The sequence below is a fragment of the Podarcis muralis genome, chromosome 10 (assembly GCF_964188315.1).
Source record: "Podarcis muralis chromosome 10, rPodMur119.hap1.1, whole genome shotgun sequence".
NCBI classification, from domain to species: Eukaryota; Metazoa; Chordata; class Lepidosauria; order Squamata; family Lacertidae; genus Podarcis; species Podarcis muralis.
This window is the reverse complement of record NC_135664.1, coordinates 50,992,460-51,018,324: the sequence shown is the minus strand read 5'-3', so window position 1 is coordinate 51,018,324 and position 25,865 is coordinate 50,992,460. Positions and strand designations below refer to the sequence as shown.

Here is a 25,865-nt window from a genome sequence, read left to right as displayed (position 1 = left end):
GCAATTTGGTTTGCTTTCTGGGGGGGGGGGGTGATGTAGCTGTCACTCATTAGCCTCTGAAGCATTGGACATAGAAAACCACCACACACTCAAGTAACTTAAAACAGCAGATGGGAGAACTCACATAGGGCAATGAAGAAGCCGGGAGGGCATACCTGGCAGCAGCCAAACGACTAGCCCATAAAGCAAACCACCAAAACACAGTGACTTGTATAGGGTGGGTGAGTGGTAGCAAGACCTTTTGCATTGTCAGGGGAAGGAAGAAAGACATGTTTCTCATTTATTCAAATTCTGCTCTCTCAATAACATTGCAACCAAATACAAGTAGCCCCAAGTAAGGGTAGTGCATTAATCCTCATCTCCTCCATCCATGTAAACACAACATTAATTCCAAAGAAAAAATGAAAATAATAATAATAATAATAATAACAAAATGTCCAGTGTCTGGTTTTGTGTGTGTTTCTATGTGTTGCTTGTTCACACTCCTTGCCCACCCTCACCAAGTATTCCTATATGTAATAGTGGCTGTGAATTGAATCAGTTTCCATCCAAACAAAAGCCGAGTTATTTCCTTTTAGCTCCTAATAAACTCCTTTACTGAAGCAATCTCTCAAGAGTCTGTAGCGCCCCATGGCTACTGAAGCTAAACTTGCTTGTTCCATGACAACGTCCACTTACAGCCAAAGGTACAGAGTCTTTTTTGCAAGCAGGTGTGCTGTGGAAGAGCCAATGGTCTGTGATTTTCCCTAATAATAATAATAATAAAAATAAAAATGACCTGTATGTGTGCCAACACTAATACTTAAAACATCTTCTTTTTTGAAAAATAACCCCACCCCACCAATGGTAGTCAGAAATCCACTTTGGCCACTTGTTTCATGAAAGGTGCATGAAAAAGCTCTCAAGTGGAAGCAGAGCTTAAACAGTGCGGTAAAAGCACAGACCTTCCGGCATGAATGGCCAGAGCTGGAGATGAACATGGAGTGCAAAAGGGTGCAATTTGGATTGAAAGGAAGGTACATGGCCAGAGTAGGTGGCAGCGGTGAGGAGCTGGAGGAGAGTCCATCGTTGCAGCATTAGAGAAAAATGTCTGTGTGATGCCACAGAAATGCTTACACAGTAATACTGCGTATGTTCAATATATAATAAACCACAAATCCTGTTATGTTAGATATAGCTCCCCTTCATCTGACAGGCAGAATTTGGTTCATCTTGCTCTATAGCATTCTTCTGTGGGTAGACAACAGCTGTTTTACAGATGCAAATTCAGTTTCTAGAAGGGACTTTCCCCCCTGTTTTGTTTTAATTCACTGGACAGTGACCTGAATATCTTCCTTTACATATTTTTAAAAAATGTGGAATTATTAAATAGCAACATGAAAGCCTATATTTCAAAGAAGATCGTTTTTGTTTTTTTGCTGTGTGATTTTAAGAACAAATGCCCACTCCCTCCACTGTTCCTGCCACCCTGGGTGCTGCCCATAGATACAGGCACTGCTGTTCTCTGCACATTTACCCACTAGAGGCCTTAGAGAGGCGGGTGGGTGGCAGCTCATGAGCACAGTCTGGAGAGATCTTGTTCCAAATCTCTATGGTTAGAAGTGCTTGATGCGTTTTTCCTTTTTTTAAAAAAAACAAATCCCCAAAACAAAGGTGTCTCTCAGTTCCAGGCTAAAAGACTGGGCCGCACACATTCAATGGCTCCTCCTTTCAGTCTCTGTTTTCCACAGCAGTCCAAGTGGTGCTAGCTGTTGTTCTCTGCCGTGAGATATTTCAGCGCTGCAAAGCCATAGCGACGTGACATATCCTGCTGGAACTCTTCCTTGAGGGTCTTGAGACAGATACGGTATTGCTTGTTTGAGCGGAATTTGGTGATGTCAAAGCTGGGAGCATGCGGCATGTGGATCATGTAGGCGTTGGGCAGCACTGTGAATTCATATTCCTGAGAAGACATAATAATAATAATAATAATAATAATAATAATAATAATAATAATAATTTATACCCCACCCTCCCTGGTTAGGGCGGCTAACACCAGTAAAATTACAGTAAAAACATAATAGGGGGAATAAACCCCAATTTAAAATACAGGTTAAAATGCAATTTAAAATGCAGCCTCATTTTAAAAGTAGCCCATAGATCAAAACCATAAGGGCAGGGTGTGTGTGTGTGTATATATATATAAAGATTCATAGAGGAGAAGGCTATCCATGGTTAATAACAATGATGGTGAGACTCTTCCTCCACTGTTGGAGGCAGTATGGATACCAGGAGGGGAGAGTGTGCAGTTGCACTCAGTTCCTGCTTGTGGGCTTCCTATAGGCACCTGGTTGGCCACCGTGAAAAATGAAACCTCCTGATTCCGCAGGCTGTTTTATTACATTGTTATGCAATAATTATAGAGTGGAGCTGATACAGATGCAACACTGGTTTTACTTTAGTTTAGCACAGAGGTTGTCAGCCTGGTCCCTACCCTACCACCCACTAGTGGGCGTTTCAGGATTCGAGGTGGGTGGTAGGGGGTTCTATGGCACAAGCTGAATCCTCCTACCACCGAGCACTGGTGGGCGGTAAGGAAATTTTACCATCAATAAAGATGCATTAGTGGGCGGTAGATATAAAAAGGTTGAGTACCCCTGGTTTAGCATTATATCTGCTCCCAATTTAAGCATGCGGATTGACTGATCAGGATTCCCATCTTAATCAAGACTCTATAAACTAGTTATGATATGCTGGCCTGCACATATTCTGCAATAAAAACAAGTTCATACCACAACTGCACGAAATTCTGCAACTCATATTAGGCTGTTCTGTCAGTATGCTTTTTATTATGTTTTTATTATGCTTAATAATAATAATAATAATAATAATAATAATAATAATAATAATAATAATTGCCCCTCAGATTTAAATAAATAACTGCTGGTCTAACACTAGATGTTGTTTTTTGAATTAATTATTTTTTTATAATATACTTGCATATTTCCCCCGTGTAGCTCTTGTCTGTTGTCTGGTTGCTAAACCCCTTTTAGATAAGTATAATTTGCTCCAATCCACACCATGACTCTCAGTTAATAACCTCAAAAACCATGGTGGATTGGATACAAGTGCACACCTGTTTACACATGCAGATGAAGATGTGTAGTTACACTATGTATGCTGATGTAAAACTAAGGTGAAGCCTGACAAAGGAAGGGTTGAAAGAGAGGAAGGAGGAAATGCACTTTCACAAGCCTGGTACCTGATTTGCAAACTATGGTTTTCAAAAAGCTAGCACTGTGACCGCATAAAACTGCAAACGAAAGCATATGTGGGAATTCCAGTTTTGAACTCTTAGAGAATGCCAGAATAAAACTGTTAAGTTCTGCCCATTTCTTCTCTGTTTTTGGTACTGAAGTAGGAGGCAGCACATTTCTGAGCCGCATCCAAAGACATGGGGCATTAAATCTCGGGATTTTGCCATCACTAAAGAATGACAGCTGAAATGCTGCTCAAGTCACTCAGGGCTGCTATTTCAAAGAATTATAGCTTTGCAACCCAGGGCCACCTGAGCTGCTCACAAAAGCCTCCTCTCCACAGAGAACTGAACCTCCAAATTAATTGCTCTGCATTTATTGCAGGGTCTGGGTGGAAGGACTGGCATCTGAAAGGGTCTGAAATCTATGTCTACATCAAATGTGCCAGCCTCCTAGTGAAACAGTGCTAGCATAACATTATAGAATTCTTAGGGGTGGGGTTCATCCTCACTTATCACAGAAATTCAGAAAAAGGCATAACCCCTTTCCCCATCACACTTGTTCTGCTCCTGCAACCTCAGGATTAATGTTGATCACCACAAAATGACATGTAAATCCTTCCTTAAAATGTGCATCCAAACATTGTTGATACATCACGGTAGACTGAAGAGAGGGAGCCTGTATCCTTCCAGCTGTAGTTGGACTTCAGCTACCATCAATCGCAGCCAGTATGGCCAATGGCCAGGGATGATGGGAGTTGTAGTCCAGCAATTTCTGGAGGGCCACAGCTTCCCCACCCTGTACTATTTGTTCTGGTGTTAAAAATGAGCAGTAATGTCTTTGTAGTATTTGGTCTGGATACATTGCACATGGCAAAGGTGAATCCATATGCTTAATCAATGTTCGTTTTCTTTTAATGAGGAATTTATTATACACATATATGTTAGTTTACAGTCAGATCTACTTATTCCCAGCTCCGCTGGAGAATTTTGCAGCCTTTATGAAGATTAATGTCTCCTCCTGCATGAGGGCTATGGGCTTTAACTGTCATCAACATCCTCCTCGGCTGCCCTTTCATCCATCCTCTTTATTCAGCAGTGTTGCTGTTACACCTCATCAACCCCATCCTCTCTAGGAGCAGTTATTTCTCTCCATTGCTTATATATCTTATGGCAAGAAGAAAGCTATTCCATGATAAAAAAACCCCACACCTTATATCTTAGGAATCTCAAGCTTAAACCCATTGACAATTTTGGAGCCTATTCAAAGGCAAAGAATCTGCCTGTTCCTGGCTGATTTAGACTATGGATACTTCTACACAGGAGTCTTTTAGAGCTGCTGAAGTGTTGCTTTCCTACAATCCACCAGAAGAAAAATTATAAGTGCATCTTCAAAGCATTTAATACAGTGTTATATTACCTGGCGTTGTCCATTTCCATGGCCAAGGCCTTTTTGTAATGCATATGCCAATCAGCAAAAGTTCCTCACAACTTCAGTTAGAAGCTTTGTTCTTGCAACTTCTGCCTTTAATTCACGGATGGGGAGCTTGTGGTTCTCCAGATATTGTTGGACTGCAGCTCCCAATATCTCTGACCATTGGCAATACTGGCAGGGACAAATGGAGCTGAGAGTCCAGCAGCATCTGGAAGACCACAGGTTCCCTATTCCTAATCTAATTCCTTTCTGTTCAAGAGACATGGCATGAGGGATGAATTGTCTGTAACCTGACCTTTAATTGGTTCTTGAACTCCAATGGGGGACTTTAAGTATAGGTTTTTCTTTCCTTTTTAAAAAAGCAAAATAGCCTCCTTTCATAATAATAATAAGAAAGGTGACAGTGAGGGCAGATCTGTAATCCGCTGCCTCAGCAGGAACTAGAATTCACTAATTAAAGGACAATGAAAAGGGATTTCATCAACAGTAACGCACCACACTGAACTGGAAACAATTATAGACAGAAGCCACAAAGAGGAAGTTTCTAATTAAAGGCACAGTAGTCTTGAAAAATATATATCCAGTAATGTGATGCTAGGCTACACTGAACAGGCTGAATATGCAGTTGTGGGGAAATTGCATAAAGCAGGTCTGGAGGAAAGCAATACAACAGAGAAAATCAGGAACGCAGTAAGTAGGCTGAGAACAACACTGTCAGAGTTGAGTGAGTGGACAGAGTTTGGCAAATCCAGGTAGCTGCAAAAAGGAGATGGTTAACCCCATGTAGAAGGTTTTCAATTCCTCTGTTGTCCTAGAGCAGCAGTTTTCTCCAAAAAGCTTCCTGAACCATAGTTCAGTGGTAGAGCAAAAAAGGTACATGCAAAATTCCCACATTGTTAATATGAATCCTAGAAAGCCATGGTCAACTCGTATAGACAGTACTAAACTAGATGGACTGGTGGGGCCTGACTTAGCAGAATACATCTTTCTGTGTTCCTGCTACTTTTCCCAGGTATGGGCATAGAATGTAGAGTGGGAGCTCCAAGGTTGCCATGTGACTCCAGAAACAAACTTTCAAATATGCTGTGATTAAACAGAAGATGTGCCCTCACTGACTAAAAGACCAAATTGCCATCCAAGACAAAGACTCCTTGAACAAGGCTGTTACATGTCAACATTAGGAGGGTAAATTTTGACAAGAAGGATGCTTAGGTAAAGGACGTTCTCCTGTATTTAATAATAGGTCAGTTAGCAAAGCACAGGGCCTTATAGATTGACAGATTATGGAACAAGATGACATATTTACAGGCAAGATCAAAATTGACCTTCTCTGATAACAATCACCCAGGCTGGCAGAGATCTGAAACTGCTAAGGAATAGCAAGTGGGAAGGGAAGTAAAATAAATCATAAAACCAGGTCTGGGGTTTATAGGGGCCAGACTGATTTCAATACCTGATAACCAAGGGCAGCATTAGCAAAAGTAAACATGTGTCACTTTGCAGTGTTTGGTGGAGAACCAGGTTGGCTTTTCGGAACCCACCATTCTTTACATTGCAACTTATTTTGGCGGGAGGTTAATTCCTCTCCCCAAACAACAACTTTTACACTGTAAAGAGAATTAAGACGAAAATTTAGTGCAGCATTATTCTTAATGGCAAAGAGCTATGCTACATGGTCAGCAGATGGACACGATGTATTTGTTGCTGGACGGCATGACTTCATGGGGTCTGAATGTTTCCCCCTAACAGAAGAGCTCCTCACACATCCTAATGGTAGAACAGAACAAGGAGAACAAATTCAGACTTGCAGTAAACCAAAAGTTCAGAAGCGATCTGATAGGTAGTCTTAAAGCAACTGAGGTGGTGTATCTCCACACAACATCTCTGAGCACAGTTGCATTAGGACTAGCATCCAACAGGAACAAGCGATAAGGAGAGATTGTAATGTGTCTCCTGTCAACAATGATGATTAGTTACCTTTTAGCTGTGACAGCTTATGTAAAGCTCACATCTCTTATTTCCAGTGAATTCTAAGCAAGAATGTTCCTTCAGTAAAAGCAATGGGAAACTTGTGGCCCCACGAATATTCCTGGACTGCAACTCCCAGCATCCATGAGCATTAGCAATGCTGGCTAGAGCCAATGAGAGTTGGAATTCAACAACATCTGGAGGGCCACAGGTTCCCCACCCCTGATCAACAGTTTGTACTATAACCTGGAGAGGAGCAGGCCTCTTTTAAACTGTCTGCACATACATGCCATATTGGAACAAAGATTTCCTCCTCACCTGTGCATCCAGTTCCATGATGTGGGCAACTTTGTTCCAGCCAAATCCAACAAATCTTCTGTCATACTCTGGACAGTCCTGCCTTACCACGACATATGGCTCAAAATCTGCTTCCCATTCAACTCGATATGGTGTGGTGGCTGTTCGCCACTTGGCAAAATTGGTTGGTGCATGCCCTTTTGTCCAGACATGATACCTTGAACAGATGTAAAATCATTGGTCAGACAATTCACTGAAATGGGGCAAACGCTGGAAACTACCTTACCTTGACTGCTCATGGAATAGCTGGAAACATGGACATTAGGGCTATAGCATCGAGCACATGGTTCTAATGAGCAAAAGGCAAACCATGACTGACTAGGGGAGCATTCTTGAACTATGACACTTCACTTCTGTATTTTAAAGTAATTCCAGTCCTGGAACATAGCTATGAGATGTTGACTTTGAGATAAAGCAACTGAAAATGAGCTAACATATTGTTCCTAGTGATGATAAGGGCTTGTTTTTCATTCTGCAGCTTGTTTCCAAGGCATGCAGAATTCTGAAGTGGCACTTCTTTGATATCATGACAGAAATTCAGATCGATAAACACATTAAACAAAGCCTTGATAAATACTTTCAGTGCCATCACAGTTCTCATTTTGTTGCTATGTGCCATCTACACAATTCCATCTAAGACAATCAATTCAATTTACAGGAAGGCATCCTTTTATATTTTCTTAATCTTATTCACGTCACAGCAAGGCCTATTCAAGCACAGCTTGAGCTCACCCTATTAAGACAACGATCAATAATTTTCTCTTGCACTTGTGCCTTTCCTGAAATCACTGACATGGGCCCTCGCCACATGATTATTGATTAAACTAAGAAATAATTACATCACAGGCAGCATGTATTACAGTGTGCTCAAATGTTTATCATAAGAACCAGTGCAGTCAAGTCAACTTGACATGTTCCTGTCAGACATCTCAGTTCACCCACAAACTCTCTGAAAATGTTGGGCTTGACATGGAGGTTCGGCTTAACCTAGGAATCCTTGGGATATTTTGCATGTTCCACAGAACTAGCTAGTGAGTAAGCACAGATGAGTTGCATCTTTGTAGCAGCAGGTTCTGCTATAGCCCTGTTTTGCTAGGATCTGAAGAAACGGCAAAAACAAATTTCAACAAAGCAAACTCCTAGTTGTATAGATACCAAACCATCTAGACATTTTCCAGAAGGTACCCAGAATCTGTGCACTAAAAATAATTGTCCTTGCCTTTTCATGGAGATGGTTCATGGAGATGCTTTTTTCTGGGTGTGAAATATTGGAAAAATATGACAGGAAAAATCGCTTTCTTGTTTTCTGGGACTACAATTTTCATCTATATGGAGTGGTCACACATGAAGCTTTGGACATTGTGGAGGACCAGCAAGGACTGACCCACGGCCCTCTGCTTTTCCTCCCTGAAAGGATGCAGGATCATGGCCCTCTTCAACAGGGCTTACTGGTGGAGAAGGCTAGGATGCAAGCCTGCAGCCAGACAAGACATCCAATTCTCCCCTGTGCAGTGTGATTTTATAAAGCAGATAAGGAACAGCTGGGGAGACACACAGCTGTTGACAGTGGGCCTTCAAAGTACCTTATAACTGAGGAGGAAGGGAAGGGGCAGAGAATTCCAGACTGGAGTTGCAGCTGAGCCAAAGTAGGAAGAAGCTTGAGGGGCTGACAGGTCACACCTCACCAGTGCCCCAATTTGCCAGATTGTATTCAGTGTGGAAACAGAGTATGATGTCGCACCCTGTCCCTAATAAACTGCTGTGAACTGAATAATCCAGTGGTTGGAGCTATGCAAAGAAAGGGGGCCTCAACCAGGGCCTCTTGACGTACTCCTGCTCATGTAAGCCTAACAGACATGGGTGGAATCTACACACATATAAAAAAGTGAAAATGCTTTTTAAAAAAGTTTTAAATATATATATATTGAATTTGCCATAGCTCACAATTGCCATCTAGTGTCACATTTGTATAATGCACTTTACAACACACTTAAAAGGCTTTATTAGCAGTTGTATAGCTGAGTCCATGGACAGGCCATTGTTGCTATACATGAGAATCAGAACAAAAGACTCTGCTTAGCACATAAGCTCCCTGGGATGAGGGAGTGTGTTGAATAATAAGAAAACACTCTACAGTGCCTCTCCAGGTGTCTTAGCCCCAGACAGCATAGTTACAACTCCTTCAACAGCATAAACAGCACTGATGTACTTGTAACCATGGAAAAGGGAGAATGTGCCACCCCAGCATGAAGGTGATGCATGTAGTTTGGTAGCAACTTAGTATGTGGACCTAGGAGCAGCAGCAACACACTTGGTTGGACTTTCATTGTGCTGAAGAGCCTAACCACCTGGATGTCCCCTTTAGCAGGCCAGAGCTTAATAGCTTGACTCTTCCTGCCGCAAGGGAGCTGGTCACTTTTAATATGAATGGCTTGGTACAAAAGGCAGAATGGAGTCATACATTAATCTCCAGTTATGAAATTCTTAGAATAGCCAGGCAACCACAGAATTTGCTGAGAAGTGGACTGAAAGGGTGGGGAGGAATTTACAAGGGAGAAGTACTTTATATTTCTCTGCTGCCCAAAGGCAGGAAAGGTCATGAATTTGGGAAAGAGGTGACAAAAGCAATTTCACTGAGGGAAAGATTGCAATCTAGCACTTGGTGAGAGGGTTTGGGATGCTGCAGGCATGATCAGCAATCATTGTCACGGAAGCCCTCCCTCATCAACTTGGCCTCAATGGCTACTAATGACTTATTAAGCCAACCTGAAAATAGAGGTGGAAATTGTCAGCTGCTTTTCGGGCAGGGTGGGTGTGGGTGAATAGAACTTGGAAGAATTAGACAGGCCAATAAAAGTAGGAGAACTAACTGTGCAATGATGGTAATAGCACAGAAGCCCAGCCCACCTTTGTTCTCTGTTGTTAATTAGAAAAAAGAGGCAAGCCCCTAATGGGAAAATAAATGCTATGCAAGCGGAAAATTTGATTGATGAGGGATCATAAAAGTGAGGTCAACACTTAGAGGTTTTATTTCCCAGTAGATTTCTTTTTAGCTAGGAAAGATTCAGTTATTTTCCTAATTACAAAAAAAAAAATCTGTTAAATTATTACACAATTTAGGAAACAGAAGAGGCAAGAGTATTTTTGGCACATACTATGTTCTTTTGTGGGACATGGGTGGCACTGTGGGTTAAACCACAGAGCCTAAGACTTGCTGATCAGAAGGTCGGTGGTTTGAATCCCCGAAACCGAGTGAACTCCCGTTGCTCGGTCCCTGCTCCTGACAACCTAGCAGTTCGAAAGCATGTCGAAAGCACCTCTGGCGGGAAGGTAAACGGCGTTTCCGTGCACTGCTCTGGTTCGCCAGAAGCGGCTTAGTCATGCTGGCCACATGACCTGGAAGCTGTACGCCGGCTCCCTCAGCCAATAAAGCAAGATGAGCGCCGCAACCCCAGAGTCGGCCACGACTGGACCTAATGGTCAGGGGTCCCTTTACCTTTTATGTTATTTTGTATCAACACACAATCTTACTCCTCACATTCATCAATTGTTCAGTTTGGAATTGTTAAGTGCTTGAAGACGAAGCTATGTGAAATGGGAGCACTCCACTGAACACGAAGACCAGGAAGCCGTCGTGTATGTCGGCAAGGCTTGAAAAGGCCCCATCATCAAAAATGGGTTAGAAAACAGACACCCTACTCATAAGGGGTCAAGAATATTCTAGGTCTTTTATGTAGGACTCAACAGGAACCATCAAAAGAGGACACTTAATTATTGTGCCTTTGCCAGAGGAACTATTTAAAGAATTTATGTTTTAAAGAATTTAAAGCCCCGAGTCCTGAGCAGTCCCAAGCAGATGTTGAAGTCTCCCTGAGCAATCAACTTGGGCGTCCTCAACACCAAGGCCAAGGCCACCTGCAATAACTCTGGATGGGAGACTTCAGGATAGTGGGGTGGGTGGTACACAAATTGGTGATAGCATTCTACATTTGCCCCAAGTGACAAACATAAGATACACACACTCCAAATCAGTACCCACCTGGCTGGAGGCCTGGAAAGGGCTACAGAATTCCCAAGGATGACAGCAATCTCCCCTCCCTGATACTCCAGCCTCTGTTGCTGTTGTCCTAAATTCCCATGCAGGCACAGCTGAGAGAGACTAACTCATCCCATTGCCTGGTCTCAGTAATGCAAACCAGGCAACACCCCTCATTCATTTTTTAAATAATGGAAGTATGAGATTTTGTATCAACCTAACTGGCAAAGAACAGTGCTGGCAAATGCTAAAGCTCCATATTCAGTACAATTTATGCAGCTCCATATGGCTTGGACCTTTCATGCTTGTGTACATCTCATTCTGTATATACTCCACTGAAATCACTAAGGCTGAGTGGTCTTCACAGTCTTACCAAGTTTGAACAAGAAAAACACAAAGGCATTCCCAGGGGTCATTGTGCAATTGTTATGGACTCCCTCGTCTGGAGAACCTCCTATATTGCAGAAAAAGGGATGAGTTTTGGTGGTTGAGATGAAGCAATAAAAAGGGTGGGGAAGCTATAGCCTCCAGTCAGCATAGCCAATGATAATAAGGGATAGGCCTTGTAGTCCAACTAGGGAGGGTCGCAGGCTCCCCACCCCTGCAATAAAGCGTGGGAGTGAGTTTTCACAAACTTTTATATGTTTTTAACAAAGCCTTAGTATTCCCTGACTGTGGGTGAGTGGGTGGGTGTTGTTTTTAAAAAGATGCATGCAGTACCTGAATGTGAAGAGGGTCCCCATGTCCAACATAGACAACAGCTCTGCTTTTGACTTGGGAAAAGAGAGGCGATAGCGGAGGGTCTCAAAAGCAGGTACAATGAGAGCCTTTTTTGTATTGGCTAAGTCCAGTTGGACAACAGATTTCCTGGAGGAGAAAAATGAAAAGAAAAAACCAAAACCAATTAGCAACATTTTTAATTAGCTTTTTAAAGACTTACCTGAACAAATACAGTTGAGAGGTATTAGCTCCCAGTGAGTACATTGCATGTGTCTAAACTGTGTCACCCATTGTCTAAACTGCTAGTTCTCATTTGCATTTGGAGCTTTTGCTGATAAGTGGTGGGGGAAAAGGCATCACTGGAGGCATGTACTTCCAATTCTCCAGGCTTCCCTGTTTATGGCCAAAGAGTGGTTTCCATATTTCCCCTGTGAAGAGGTGCACAGCTTCTGCTCTGCCACACAGCTCATATGCACTAGCAAAATCACTGCTCAAAGAGGAAATGTTAGGAAGACTAATAATTTTGCCATTGGGATTTTTAAAAGTACACAATTTGTCAGTTGCTGAGGTTTGCAGAAGTCACATTAGAAACAAACAAGCATTAGTATTCAACATTTCTATACAACAATTCCTGAGTTATTTCTGCAAGACTTACTTTGTACAGTTTTCTTTCCCAGTCAGAGAGGGGGTGGAGATTACCAATCAAACTTTATTTTGTACATTAATAAAACTGGAGCTCACTGAGCTGTTATTTCATGCCTGAGGTCATACATTGTGAGATGATTCTCCACTGCTTTGAGTCTGAGCTCGAACCCCATAGTCTGGATATCTTTAAACCTGTGACTCTCCAGATGTTGCTGGGCTCTTCCATCAGCCCCAGCCACCATGGCCAATGGTCAGGAATGATGGAAGCTGTAGTCCAACAATGTCCGGAAGGTCACAGATTCTTCATTCCTGCTTGAAGACTTTTGTCCTGTTTCTCTTCAGATTCTTCAAAGAAGACAGGCCTGCTAGTGGGATATTAATTGAACAGCTGGAAAAGAAACCTTCACTCAGGGAGGTCAATTGTGGGGGCAGACAGCATGGGTTGCCTATCACATTCTTGTATACTTTTGAACATCTCATGGTCTTCTTCAGGGTACTGGAGACAAGAAGTCAAACAGATAAACAACTACACAACTTTCTGAAGACACCTGAAGGCAGCTCTGTATCAAGAAGTTTTAAATGTTTGACATTTTGCTGTTTATTATGTTGGAAGATGGGTGGAGTATAAATATAAAAAATGCTTGTTATAAAACACATGCTCAACAACTGAGTTATTTCTTCTTGAATGGCCATTCAAATGTCTCCTGCAGATTGAGATATTTTATTTTATTCATTATGTTTATATTCTACCTTTCCTTCAGGATGGCACATATGGTTCTTTCTCTCCCCATTGTATGCTCACAGCAACCCTGTGAGGTAGGCAGGGGTAATGTGTCCCATTTTGCCACCTGAGGCAAAATGGGAATGTGTTACAGCACCACCTCCCTTACCTGGGTTCTGCAGCATCACCCATGAAGTGGTGGTGGCAGCAGTGGCAGCTTCTGGTGAGATCTCACTGAAATGTTGCAAGATCTTGCTGAATTCTCATGAGATCTTGTGTGTGTTGCGATATCTTGCAAGATTTCAGTGAGCTCTCCCTGCTGCCAGCAGTGGCTAGGTGTCTGCAGGGGAACTGCCTCTTGGGTTTCCACCACCAGCTACCTCACTCTGCCTCGTGAGTGTGCAGCGCTGGAGGCAGGTTAAGTTGAGAGAAAAGGAGTGTGACAGGCCCAAGATTACCTACTGAGCTTCATGGCTGAGTGGAGATTTGAAACCAGGTCACCCCAATCTTAGTCCAACACTTTAACCAGTACACCACATATATTACATTAAAAGGTAAAGGTACCCCTGCCCGTACGGGCCAGTCTTGACAGACTCTAGGGTTGTGCGCTCATCTCACTCTAGAGGCTGGGAGCCAGCGCTGTCCGCAGACACTTCCGGGTCACGTGGATATATTACATTATAGACACATATTCTGCTCACACAGGTGGCTGACAGAACATCTGCATGGGTCTGACTGCTGTTGTCAGAAGAAACAGTGCAGCATCAATTTTTTTTAAAAAAAACATTTCCTTAATAAAGTCTCATTCTCCACTTATGTCAAATTTGGCTCCCCTTAACAGGATTAACTGTAATGATGTTTATGATACTGCTGTGAGCCTCCAAGGGAAATATTAGCAAACTCAAGAGCTCCAAGTTCAAGATTCTGATTATTACAAATGAAAGGGAGCCACATCCTAGGATTTGCTGTCACATCTGCTGTGGGGTTGGGAAGTAAATTGTCTGAATAAACTTTAAGTTTGGGGGGATTTCATAATAGTTACCAATCAAAGATTTCCCCTCAGGCCTCTCTGTGTGGATGTTCCATAAAATGAGGTAACTCTTGGGAAACTTTTCTGAAAGTTGTTTGAAGAGTCTGCATCAAATTTCCTTGTCAGTGTGCAAAGGTTATTGAATTTTATCAGCTTCCCATTATAAGTTTTGGGTACTTTTTCTCTATTTCTTCTCCCCCTACCTTCTATCAATTCTAATTGACCCAGGCAACTGCTTCTAAATAGAAAGTTCTTTTACAACCAGCCTCCTCCAGCTGCCAGAATTATTCAGCGTTCGTGACACTCTTAATGATTCCACCCACTGCTTTAACTTGTGCCTTCTTCTGTAGATTTGGCACAGAACTTGGCAAGACCCACAAAGTACTGAAGCAGGAAGAAGGTGCACTGAAGCCATTTGCATCTCATTAAATGCAGTGGGGCTAAACTACTTAAAATGCTTTCATATTGGCCGAATCTGTAGATCATTATCTTGACTTTCTCTGCTATTACTGTAGGCTTCCCTCAGCTTTATTGTGCAAACAGGAGACAGAACTGGATTCCTACAAGTACTGATAGGTTTTGCAGGACATTTCCAGGGAATCAGCTTTGCAGGTGATCCAGCTGACACCCAGAAGCTACACTGCAACTGTACGTTGATCACTGTGTGATGACTGATGTTGGTCCAAATGACAAATCAGGGCACTGCAAGATCTGTCTGCGTGCATGGCCAAAACAACTGTAGCACACATATCACAAGAGCTGGTACTTCTACCTAGCAGTACTATTTCTGCACCCCTCTCCTCCAGTTTAGCATTAATCCAAGGCATCTGAAGGCAGCGTAAGTAGTATTTTGGAAATAGCATCTTGTGTTTGATGTTGTTTTTGGAATTGTGGGAATACTTTGAAAAGGTTAAGTCCTTTGTCGCATTAGTAGCATAAAAAGACCCTGCCCTGCCCCTTTCTTGTCCTTTGTAAAAAGGACGATGCAACCAATGGTTAAGAAGAAATGGGAGACAAAGTACCACTAGAGTGGCAGTCAAATGGCTACAGGTATATGACTAGGATGCTCTTAATATGCTTGGTACATGAAACATATGGATGATGATTATGGTCACAGCATTATTCAACAGCTCTGATTTCTGCCCTGCTCCAGAAAGACTGCAGTAATGCTGGATCTTCAGATTGCTACTCTGAGCACGTGTCTCATCTATAAGCCACACAGCTGTGGAGAACAGCTTTAAAAATGCACATGGTGTGCAGCACTGGCACCAGTGGAAGCCTGGGCTTTGTTTCCAATGGTGAGCAGGTTGGTCATGTGCTCCTGGTAACCACTTCAGCTGCTGCCATGGCCAAATTCTCCATAGACCACTCTCCCATATAGTCCCTACTATTCCTCTCCTAAAGTTCTACAAATTGTGATAATCTAGATGAGTGAAACAAACTTGGGGTGGGTGAATCTGTCAGTGAGCACCACTGGCAGCAGTGGGATGTTGACTTCTGACTCCTTCCTTCCTTCCTTCCTTCCTTCCTTCCTTCCTTCCTTCCTACCTACCTACCTACCTACCTTCCTTTTCCTGCTGTTCCTCATAATAGTAACAACAGAGACCCTGTGACAAGAGCCCACCTGCCATTTTGCTTTGGCCACAGTGTCCCAGATCAGGAGCAGACCTTGGTAATATGTCACCCTATGCAAGGCCAAGATTTGACACCCATCCCAGTCCTCATGGTGCCTTCCCAAAGCTGGATAAGGGAGGCGCTGGGCTTTAGGACGGGGGGGGGGGTGAGGCTCTGGCAGGGTCCTGGAGACCTCCCTCCTCCTTCCCAATGTTGGGCAAGTGCTAGCTAGGCTTTCGGAAGGAGGACTCTAGGATCCTGTCAGAGCCTTCAGATGTTGCATCATCTGAGGACATTGTGTGTTAATGTGGGATATGATGGCTACCATACAAAAAAGTGATTTCCTGCAGCTACAGTTCAGAAAGAATGAGTTACTCTGTCACTATTAACGAGCCACCCACAAACCACCCCAGTCCCCCCTCTAATCAGCAGAACAGGGTAGAGACTTAGTTTTGTCTTCCCCCAAGTTGAGCCAAAAGTTCTCTCATCTCTAGAGTGGGACAGGAATCTCTAAGAGAATCCTTAGCCCCTCACCCAACTATAATTCTCAGGCTTCTTAGGGCAAGGCCATGACAGTTGCAAGTGATAAATGACTAAATTTTGCAATGCAGATATGTCAACTCACTGGGTAGCTTGGTTGGTTACAGCATAGTGCTGATTATGCCAAGGTTGCAGGTTCGATCCAGCTGCACATTCCTGCATTGCAGGGGGTTGGACTAGATGATAATCAGGCTCCCTTCCAACTCTACAATTCTATGATTCTATGTCCAAAGTGCCAAAATAAGAGGTGTAAGCTAAGGAAGATAAGCCTCACTCGGAAATGGGAAGTGAGCAGTATGTGAACTTTGTTATTCCTTGGGCCGAAGAGCTGCCTGGTTCCATTACTAGGCAGTACTGGAATGTCAACAGTATATGAGCTTCATAATGGGAAAGGATCTATGTTAAGACTCAGGATATTATATCTGAATTTGAGGCTTCATGCTGAGGATCTATATAAACTCATTAAGTGGACATTTCTTTCCAGTTTGCTCAATTAAGGACAGTTTCGGTCGATCACACTTGCATTAAACGTAGTGCTTCCGTAAGCTGACTCAAGTGTGACTCACTACTTCTAATATATTTATATTATGTGCCGGGGTGTTTGAAGTAGAAAGATTTGTGCAGGCTACGTATTTATTTCTATACAATGCCTGAACAGATTGGTTCAGGTTTCACACATAAATAGCTGCTTTCCAGCACCTACTTCTCACCCACATTCTAAAGACAAAGAAAGAGCATGTGGAAAATCATATTTATGATTTTTCAAAACAACAACACGCCCCCTGCAATCCCAAGGCATGCTTGTAACAATCCTTCAACAAAGAGCTACGTATTGACCAGACTGCAGATCATGAGCTAAATGATGAAGCAATAAGCAATAATAATGACTATGCAATGACTCAGTGAAGTGGTGACTCAGCCTCCAGCATTTGCATCACTGGATGGGAACCTGAGGTTCTCCACTTGTCTTTGGACTACAGGTTCCTTTGGACTACAGGTCCCTGACCACTGGAATTGCTGGTTGGTACTGATGTGGTGCTGTGGGTTAAACCACGGAGCCTAGGACTTGCCCATCAGAAGGTCGGCGGTTCGAATCCCCGCGACGGGGTGAGCTCCTGTTGCTCGGTCCCTGCTCCTGCCAACCCAGCAGTTCGAAAGCACGTCAAAGTGCAAGTAGATAAATAGGTACTGCTCCAGCGGGAAGGTAAACGGGATTTCCGTGAGCTGCTCTGGTTTGCCAGAAGTGGCTTAGTCATGCTGGCCACATGACCCAGAAGCTGTACGCCGGCTCCCTCGGCCAATAAAGCGAGATGAGCGCCGCAACCCCAGAGTCGGTCACGACTGGACCTAATGGTCAGGGGTCCCTTTACCTTTACCTTGATGGTATTTTGAACACAGTATTTGTTATGCTATTTTGTGTATGTTGATTTGCATATTTTTGTACTGTGTCCTTGTAAACCACTTAGAGGCAATCATAGTTCAGCAGTATATAAATTGTGGACATAACTAACAAACTGTATACAATGCTAAACTGTAAATGTTTAACTGTAAATGTTTAACTGTTAGTTAAAAACGAAGCTTCCAATTTCCTCCTCACACCTGCAGTGGACAAAGTGTAACTTAATTGTTCAAGAATAACCTATCAAATATATATTTTATATTACTCCCTCAGAACTGTTTCACCAGTAGTATGTCGTCTATCAGGGGAAGGGAATTCTCCTATGTTAGGGCATAAGCAATGGAGCAAAAGAGAGGGCTATGTCACAAATTGACATGTAATAACTACATTTCAAGAAGCGACAGAAAAGGACCAAAGTGGAGCGTGGACTCCTAAAATTAGATGGTTTTTCTATTCAGTGTCTATTTTCTAATCAATAAGTTGGTTTCTGCACACAAATATGCAGAAATTGCTGGCTCTAAGCATTTGCAACAGTTCCTGAGCAGGGCCTGTTGGAAGGACTGTAGATTCTGCTCAGCTGAGTTTTAGAATGTACACATTGACCTTGGCCAAGGTGGTCTGGAACATGGAATCCTAAACTGGAGAAAGTGAAGTGGTTCATAAAACTTTCAGCTAAACTGCAGACAGCAAATAAGGGGGAAAAAAGTATCTATCAGAATAATCTATCACATGTATTAAAATGGATATGGGCAGAAAAAGAAGATGTGATAGGAGTAAAAATGGGTTTGGTGAAAGTTGGGTAAAAACAACAACATCCCTCTCTAAAAGAAGCAGCTCATGAAAATCAAGGATATTGGATCCTTTTTCTGACCACATGGTGTCCTCCTTGTTCCATGTATTGGAAGAAGGTAAAGGGTGGGGGGAATCTTCATTAAGAGAAGCCATGTAAATAGAGCAGAGGTCTGAAGACCACGAAACCCAAATTGTTCATATTTATTGCTATACGATCATACACACTGAAGTCACTCCCTCCACCTCCAAAGTTCAGTGTAGTAATTATTCTGCTATGACAAGATCTTATCTTTCAATCACTTATCTAACCTGCTTGGATCACAGCTCCATTTTCAAGGTACAGTGCTGGGTTAACAGTATGTCAGGGAGATAACAACTTCAATAACATTTTTCACATCCCCTCTTGTTAAAGACATCCTAGAAGAATAGATATCCGAGATGGGAGAGACCTGTGGGGCACCCGGTCCATTTCCATGCCTTTTCAGGATGTGATTGTACATTTAGTATAGCTTTTGAGCATTTTTATGTTTAAAAGTGCCTCATAGTAGAGACTTTCACAATCTCCCTTTGGAGTATATTATCTAGATTCAAAATTTTGAACACAATTTCATGTTTTGTAATATTTACGTTTGACCATTTCTACTTTCATGAAATGTTCTGTGTGATGGAGCATTGAGTATTCTATAATATTCCTGTTTCCTGGTGGCTGCAGGATGGGTGGGACACAGGGTAATTTAATTATGCTTTACAGAAATTTATCAACTTGATTTTATTATATTTTGTATGTTGCAAGCCACTTACATGTTGCAAGACATATTTTATGAAAGTGCCCATTATGAATAAATAAAGAAATAAATCCTCAGTAGCATGGATTGCCTTCCATCAGCTTTGGCTGGTAGCCCAGCTGCACCCCTATCTGGACAGGGATAGACTAACTTACGTTGTCTATGCTCTGGTAACCTCTAGGTTAGATGACTGCAATGTGTTATACATAGCGCTGCCTCTGAAAGTTCAGAAACTTCAGTTAGTATAGAATTTGGTGGGCAGGTTGCTTAAGACAGTTTGAGCATATTACACTGATACTGGTCCGACTGCACTGGCTGCCAATTAGTTTCTGGGTCCAATTCTAAGTGCTGTTTTTTACCTATAAAGCCTTAAACAGGTCAGGACTGCAATACCTCAAGGACCACCTCTCTCCATATGAACCTACCCTGAGAGCATTCCCTGAGGCCCTTCTTTGTGTGCCTCTTCCACAAGAGGTCTGGAGAGTCAGGAGTGAAGGAAGGGGGGACGGTCTGCCCCAGGTGTCATCACTGGGGGGGGGGGTGACATTCGGCACGCTGCCCGCCCACGACTCCCAAGCCTACCCTGAGCTGTTGGAGGAAGGGACGGAGCTGCACCACCTTGCCGTCGACCTTCCCCCCTTCCCCCTTCGTTTCCACAGCTCGGGGGAGGCTTGGGAGTTGCGGGCGGGCGACACGCCGTTGCCCCCCACTCCCAGGCTGCTTCCGGGGGGGGGAGCCTCCCCCGAGCTGTCAAAAGGAAGAAGGAACGGAGGAAGGCTGCTGGCAAAGTGGCTCGGCTCCCTCTCCCCCCTCTCCCAGGAAGCAGCCCACCATGGGTGGCTCGCTCCACCCCCCATGGGCAGCTCGCTCTGCTCCCCATGGGCGTCTCGCCCCCCTGGGACGCTCACCCTGCCCCCATGGCCCCCGGGTGCACAGCATGTGTACCGCTCTGGGTGCTGGAGCAACTATCTCCGCCTCTGTGGAGAGTATCAACATGAGAACGGACCTTTACTGCAGTAGCTCCCCATTTCTGGAATGTTCTCCTCAGGGAGGTTCAGCTGGCACCTTCATTATACATCTTTAATCGCCAGACAAAGATGTTCCTCTTTAACTAGGCCTTTAGCTGTTTGTGTTGCGGAAGGGGGAGATTATTGGTTTGGGTTGTTTTTCTCTTATTTTTCTTATGTATTTTGTGTGTTTTTAATGTTGTAATTTTATGTTGTAAACTGTCCTGAAATCTACACATGAAGAGCAGCAGATTTAATAAAAATAAGTAATAAATGAAATGATATGTAGGGCAGAGAGAGACTCGCTGTCTGAAAGCCTGGAGAGTCACTGTAGAAAATACTGAGTTAGATGGACCAATGGCTTGACTCTTGTGACCCTGTCAGAACAATTCATGTGCTTACCTGAGGTACTCGTAGAGTCCATACATAGGCAAGAAGTCAATGTCTGACAGGAACATGTATGGCGTGCTGATATGTTTCATTGCCACATTCCGTAGGAGGTTCACCGGATAAAATTGGCCCTCCTTGTACACTATGTGGTATCCAACGTTGTGACGGCTCATGAGGACCTCAGAGCCTTGAGCGTAGCGCAGAAACTGCTGTGCCTCTGCATCAGAAAGGTAGAGTGCCAAGCTGATTGGTCCTTCCCAGTGTTTGCAGATAGCTTCAAGCATCTGGAGTCTACGAGAAGAAAGGAAGGGTTAGAACAGAGAATTTTTTACCACAGGATGTCCCCCTTTTCTGTTTAAACTCTTGTACTGGGTAACCTCCATGCAAATATTTCCACATATGTTGATACTTTGAAGTCGAAAGATCACTTGGAGATCCATCTCCGAAATGGGAGCTTCAAAGACCAACTAAAAACTGGTACATTTTACATCTTCTCTAGAATGAAAGAAACATTAATTTTAAAGATTTTGTCCCATCACAGAGAACAAGGAAGGGGGAGATGCAGCAGATGAGGGCCTCTGGAATCATTGGAGAGGCAAAAATCACCTTCAATATTTTGAAAGAATGAAACCATTTAAGTAATAAAAAAGGTAATTGTTTGTTACGTCTTTCCCAACCTGGTACTATGCTGAGTAGCTGACAGAAGTTGTAATCCTCAACAATCCAGGTTGGGGAAGGCAATGGTATACTCAAGAGTAAGTGCCTACCACTACACTGTATTGCTTCATTCATTGCTGTTGTATTTTCTGCTAAGGAAAGAAATGTTTAGCTATGCTGCTTTTTTATATATATAAGTTTTCCTCAGCTGTGGGAAGCTGCAGTACTTCAGGGAGCCCTAGTTAGGTTACTAATATTTACTTAGGACATTTATTGGTTGTTATTAAGTGGTAAATTCACAAGGAGTTGAATTTATATTGAATTTCTATTTCAACATTCATTCCGGCAGTTTATCACTTATTTAGCTCCGTGAACTACAGTTGGATGTGTCCATAGTGTTGTTGAGGTTTTATTTGGCCAGCCATACTTTGCTGTTGAATGCAGATGGCTTGGTTGCTCTTTAATGCTTTGAAAATGCTTTGGGATTGTGGTAGAGTGTAACAACTTCTGCCCTCTTTGATAAAAAGTGGTAGAGTGCTCTTTCCAAATAACACCCCTTGATGCTCTTGCTTCTCTGTGGAGTTTGCAAAGTAGTTGCAGTAATAATAATGATATTATAGAATTGTGAACTACCTTTCCAACTGTAGACAACATAGAATAAAAACAAAATTTTAAAAATCCCAGATAACCTTAAAACAACTGTGTTTTTCTAACCCAGCATTGTTCAATAGCAACTAGAACCACACTGCATAGAATTGAAGTACCGGTACTTAGCTGCTGATGTTAATGAAGATTAAGCCTTTCTGTTTTTTGAAATCATGTGCATGTGCTGGGTAGAGATGTAGGAAGAATCTTTTGAAATCAAGACTAGACTTTCAAGTGGATTTCTTTCCACCTGCCCATTTGACCCCCATCATGGCACAGATTCTTGCTATGAATGATGCTTGCCTCAGTTCTTTTTAACATATTCACATTATACCTAAATAGATGCTTTGCAATATACACTATTTACATATTCATTGATGTATAATTGCTGCTGTCCTGACAAGTGCCTCAGCAATTTCCTTTTTTTTTTAAAGAAGTGTTGTTTTTTGACTGCATATAAGTTGTTTGTTGCTAGAAACAGTCAACACGGACAAAAATCCGCTTCTTACTGTGAATTTTTAAAAAATTGAATGCATTATGGCTCTTTTAATATGGGAAGACGAGATCTCTTTTGCTTTCTGTACACTTCATCTGTGTTCCTTAATTAAAGTCTCTTTGTCAAAGTAGGGGGGAACCAAGTGGATTTTACTGCTCATTTTTCACCCTCCATCTATCCCCTAAATCTTTGTTTTAAAATATTAAGTGTCCTTGCTCCAACCCCAGACAAATTTCACCCCCCCACTGGTTGTTGACTTATAACTTCTAGTTATTTACTAGTGGCAGCCTATACAGACCTATTCAATCCCCTCTGTACTGTGAATTTAAAAACCAAAGGAACACATCATCATTATTGTTCTTTTCTACATGGCACAAAAACAGATTTCAAGCTGTCAAACACAAAATCATGTTTAGTATAAACATTTAAAACATAAATTAACTTGAGTTTTATGTTTTAGCAGACAAATGCATGCAACCATTTTCTGTATAAAATATGTATTTATGAAATAAAATGTTGCAATTAAATGATCTATGTGTAATTAAGTGGCATTGCACCGAGTGAAGATGAGTGCCTGTAAAACGTTTAATATGTCAAAAGGAATCCATACAATCTAGAACAGAAAGAGCAAAATATCAACAGGGTGCTAAATTGTCTCTCCCAGATGTCCGAGTGAGGAAAACAGTGCAGGGTGACAAGTTTATATTGAACTATGGAATCAAGATAGGGAGACAGGCTGCAATGCTACTCCATTTGCCTTGGAGTAAGCCTCATTGAATTCAATGGGAATTGCTTTTGAGTAGACATGGTTAGGATTGCATGGTTAGGATTGCAGTCGTAGACCCACTTTGTTTTTAAGGTGCCACAAGACCACTTTGAAATGGAAGACACATAAGATAACTGATCTGTAGATATGTGTGTCTATCATACTGTATGACATATGTATAATAAAAGGATATTTATGCATCAGCTGATGACAAAACAGAAGAACCACTTGTGCAAAATTAAAAGTATTGCAGCAGAATGGAAAATACCAGACAAAAGTGCAAGTGAACATTGGAATGGATTGAGGCAAATTAATTATTCTTTACCCAGGGGTCAGTAAGTGGCCACCAGTGAACCTAATCTCAGCTCTGGAAATCCCTGTGGTCTTCCAGTTGCCAAGCTGAAGGTGAAAAGTTGGGGGGGGGGTGATGGCATTTGTGGCAACTGAACTTGCTGGCAGGCTGCTCTCAAGGGTGACTTGAGGCTCTGCTATTTTCCCCCTCTTTGGTAAATGTTCAAGAAAGCTAGCCACTGATTACATGTGTGAATCCTCAGTAAACACACTCCAAGGGGCAGTGTGTGGTAGGGTGCAGAAGTCTTCTATCACATAAGGAAGTTCTTCTGTATGTGTAGCTGAATGGTGTTTTAGATTAAAATGAAAAACAAATGTAAAGCCAATAACTGTGACAGAAGTTGGGTGCCACCCTTACTTCTGTAGCAAGATACCAGAGGGTTCTAGGCATTCACCCAGGGTCTGTGATCCTTTGGAGAATTGGGACACGGTAGAGACTGCTATAGCTTTTAAAAATATGATTTATTCACCTATTTACACCTTCAATCTGCATGGAGAGATTCCAGATCTTTTAGCATGGTCATTTCAAGAGGGACTTGCAGCAGTGCAGTCCTGGAGTCAAAGACATCTCTCCTAGCCAGCCTTCAATCAGCCTGCCCAAGATGGATCCCAGTCTTTTCTCTCCCTACTTCTTCCCAGCACACCTTGCTCTAAAGACTCTCTTTTTCTGACACCTCAAACACACACCCCATCACCATGGCAACCCCTGTCCAGGTCCAATAATTCCCTTTGATGGGCCATCAACACCTTTTGTCATGTTAATGCCTCTATCCCAAGTAAGGCCCTGGCTTGGATAGGAAGCTTAGCTTGCAATCCTCCCTTCAAATAATCAAAATTTCAGGGTTGGGTTTTTTTTGGGGGGGGGGTCCCCCCTAAATCTACAACATAACATTTTCCATGTATATCACTGGATTAAATCTTGCCTAGTCACAGTCCCCATCCTCTGTAGCAAGAATAACTATAGCAGCCATAAGGATGTGAACAAGTGTTTGCTAAACCAAACCTCTTATTTCATTAATCTAAAGAGAAAGCAGAAAAACCAGCAAAAAATTAACCCCAATCCCCCTAAAATATCAAGACATGGCAGTTAGATTTTCTTCTGCATCTCCCAAATCCCTACTACTATAACCTCCCTATTAATGTTTATATGAGACACAAGAATCTTTTTTTCTTCATCACAGTAATCAAAAATAATAATAATTGTTTCCTTCTCCCACCATCTTTCCTAAGCTGTGCAGCAGAAAGAAACAACATGTTCAAACCGGCAAATATAATTTCTGATTTCAACATTAATAGCTTTTCCCTGCAGTTCTGAATGATCCTGATGACATCCAAGAAGCTTTGCTTCCCTAGATACCAGAGATTACGTTTGCTAGTCTATACCTGAATCATTATTTTGTCCTTTTTTTAATCTATTATTGAAATGATGGTTATTATTGGGCGTGACACACACTTAAATTAGAAATAGGGATCGATACAAACAAAAACACCCCCAAAGGTATGTGCAAAGCTTTAGCTAGCCCGTGATAGGAATCATAAATAAAACATATGATGCTGTTAAAAAATATACAGTAAAAAGCACAGTGGATTTCTCTTCCCTATTATGCAACAAAAAGCAGACAATCAGCATAGATGGATGGAACTGATTTCAGATAAAGCTCCCAATTGCTTCAGTGTGGTCATGGAAAAGTCTAGCGGGGTCCCTGGGCCCTTTCAGGGTGTCTGACATACTGCAAAAGTTTACCTGTGGGAGTGGAAGGATATAGGATTACTACCTGGCTAGTATTTTATTGGCCTGCTTGGCGATTCAATGCCTAGGCAGATTGTTGGTCCTCCAAATGCTATCATTCAGCAACCACCATCTCTGGGCTTGTGGAGAGGGCCATAGAGTTGGCGTGATTTGTTGCAGACTGCAAGAATTCAAATTGACACTCTGTCTCCTCCACAACAGTTGATCAGCGGTACAGTATTGCTGCTTCTAGGGATGGTATTTTGCAGCAATGGTGTCTCGCAGGAATGGGTAGGCTAAACATGCCTTTATAGGTGAATCTACCAAATCTGCATTTTTTGAAACCATCTGGGAACCACAGCACAGTCCATCCTTCAAAACTCACACCTTCCCAAATGTTTCAATGCAGTCCTCCAGTCAAGCAATGTGTACAGAAGTGCATATACTAGAGTAAAATGTGCATGAAAATGTATATATAGCTGAAAATAAGATACAAAAATCCATTATATTAAGAAGCATTACTTCGTAAAACTGCATACAGGCATGT

General features: G+C 42.4%; 1 protein-coding gene across 2 annotated transcripts in view; it reads right to left on the bottom strand.

Annotated features, from left to right (window-relative positions):
* Window positions 1-256: 256 nt before the first annotated feature.
* Window positions 257-25,865, bottom strand: part of LARGE1 (LARGE xylosyl- and glucuronyltransferase 1) — a 309,421-nt gene continuing 283,812 nt past the window's right edge. For both annotated transcript variants that reach the window (XM_028745321.2, XM_077935011.1), the window contains 4 exons: window positions 20,687-20,965; window positions 11,752-11,898; window positions 6,957-7,152; window positions 257-1,942 (listed from right to left, as the gene is read on the bottom strand). In XM_028745321.2, coding sequence (XP_028601154.1) covers window positions 1,745-1,942; window positions 6,957-7,152; window positions 11,752-11,898; window positions 20,687-20,965 — 820 coding nt within the window. In that variant the 3' untranslated portion in view covers window positions 257-1,744. The remainder of the gene's footprint in view (window positions 1,943-6,956; window positions 7,153-11,751; window positions 11,899-20,686; window positions 20,966-25,865) is intronic.